The sequence below is a fragment of the Peromyscus leucopus genome, chromosome 4 (assembly GCF_004664715.2).
Source record: "Peromyscus leucopus breed LL Stock chromosome 4, UCI_PerLeu_2.1, whole genome shotgun sequence".
Classification (NCBI taxonomy): Eukaryota; Metazoa; Chordata; class Mammalia; order Rodentia; family Cricetidae; genus Peromyscus; species Peromyscus leucopus.
The window spans coordinates 128680935-128682740 of NC_051066.1; the positions used below are offsets into that span (position 1 = coordinate 128680935).

At 62.2% G+C, this 1806-nt stretch overlaps 1 protein-coding gene across 1 annotated transcript; it reads right to left on the reverse strand.

Moving 5' to 3' along the window:
- Positions 1–299: 299 nt before the first annotated feature.
- Positions 300–1605, reverse strand: Foxs1 (forkhead box S1). The gene has a single exon (XM_028887462.2). The coding sequence runs from the start codon at positions 1572–1574 to the stop codon at positions 546–548; it is 1029 nt and encodes a 342-aa protein (XP_028743295.1). The 5' UTR covers positions 1575–1605; the 3' UTR covers positions 300–545.
- Positions 1606–1806: the final 201 nt, after the last annotated feature.

Here is a 1806-nt window from a genome sequence, read left to right on the forward strand (position 1 = left end):
GACGGAAACAAGCCTGGGAGGGGATGGCAGCGGGCATGGGGAGGCTTCGTAAAGAGGGTGTCCAGCGACAAGTTCAAGGACAGAAAGCAGCCTCTTAGGCCAGCCCAGCTTTCCCATACTCGGTGGACCTGGACTGCATCTTCTCTCTGCCTGCCCTCATGCCCTACTTTCCCTTCCTGGGAAACTCCCCAAGAAAGTCCCCAGCAGGAGGAAGTCCCAAGCAGGACCTTTCCAGACGGGTGCCCCACACAGAACCCAGCATCCTGGTCCTTAGCCCCCGCCATTCAGCAGACAGACCCTCACCATGGCACTGGCTTTATTAGCCCTGAGAACCACAGAGAAATTCCCGAGGGTCCCACTTGCCCTCATCCCAGGTTCGTCTGGAGGCCCCAGGGACCTGGCTGACTGCTCACTTCTGCCTTCTGATCCTCACAGTCCTTGGCCTCCCAGGGCTGGGTCCTTGTAGAGGGGTCTAGGTCCCACAGCCAGACGGAGTCAGCAGAGAAGAGTTGACAGAGACCCTGCGGAGGGACTGCTGCGGTCAGTCACTCGAAGAAGAACATCCCCGGGGTCCGGTAAAGGGAAGGGGGTAACCCCAGGGGGTACCCGGAACCTCCCTGGACAGGGAAGTTCCCAGTCACCCAGGGTTCCTTGGAGTCAGCTGGCAGGGGCGGTGGGGCCCGGTGAGAAGCTGAAGGAGTCGAAGGAGCAGGGGTGGGGACTGCAGAGGCCAGGAGGTGTTCAAGGCCCGGGTCAGTCCCCATACAGAAATTCAGCGCCTGCATCCGGCACTGGTAGCTGCTCCCGATGCCCTCAGGGGCCACACCAGGTGTGGGGGCCTTGCTGAGACTCTCAGCTTCAGAGAAGGCGGCCGAAAAGCCGGATGCAGGGCACCGGGAGGGCGAGGTGGCTTCTGGGAGCTCCCTTGGGCCTGCAGACTTGGGCGAGCACATCTCTTTGGGTCCAGTGGGCAGCTGGGGCCTGGCGTCACTGGTTGCTGGGCATACACTGGCTGGCAACGATCCCATCAGACCCCCAAAGTTTAGGCCCTTGAGGTTTGGCACCTCTGGTGGGAATGGGCACAGCCTGCCAGGAGTGGTGTTGGGGGCTCCTGGGTCTGGGCTGGCAGCTCTGAGGGGTCTGTGGTCTGCCTTGACAGGGCCCTTGGTGCCCTGGGCACCTGTGCGCTTGGTGAAGCGTCTGCGACGGCGGAGGAAGCTGCCATGCTGGAACATGTCGTGGCAGTCGGGATCCAGGGTCCAGTAGCTGCCCTTGCCGGGCTTGCGGTCGTCGCGGGGCACCTTGACGAAGCACTCATTGAGAGACAGGTTATGGCGGATGCTGTTCTGCCAGCCCGGCCGATTGTGCCGGTAAAAAGCGAAGCGGCCCATGATGTAGCCGTAGATGCCACTGAGGGTGGCCCGCTGCCCCGGCGAACTCTGGATAGCCATGGCAATCAGGGCTATGTAGCTGTAAGGGGGCTTGGTGGACTCTGCCGAAGGAGCCAAGGATCCTGGCGACGGTGGCTGCTGCATGCTGACTGTGGCTGGGACTGCAGAGCCGGGGAACAGCATTCAGGGCTGGCGAGCGGCACAGGCTGCCCAGGCCGTTAAAAAACCCACTGGCCCAGCCTCCCAGCCTAGAAAGGCAAAAAGAGGTGGGCCCACCACGCTGCCCTTCCCTCCTCCCTCACCGCCCTCGTCAAGTCTAAGGAGGCGGGCAAGAGAGTCCAGCGGTCGTCGGAAGCTGTGAGCAGCTGCAGGGTGAAGAGGTGGAGAGGTGGGAGGACAGATTCATGCTCTGAAG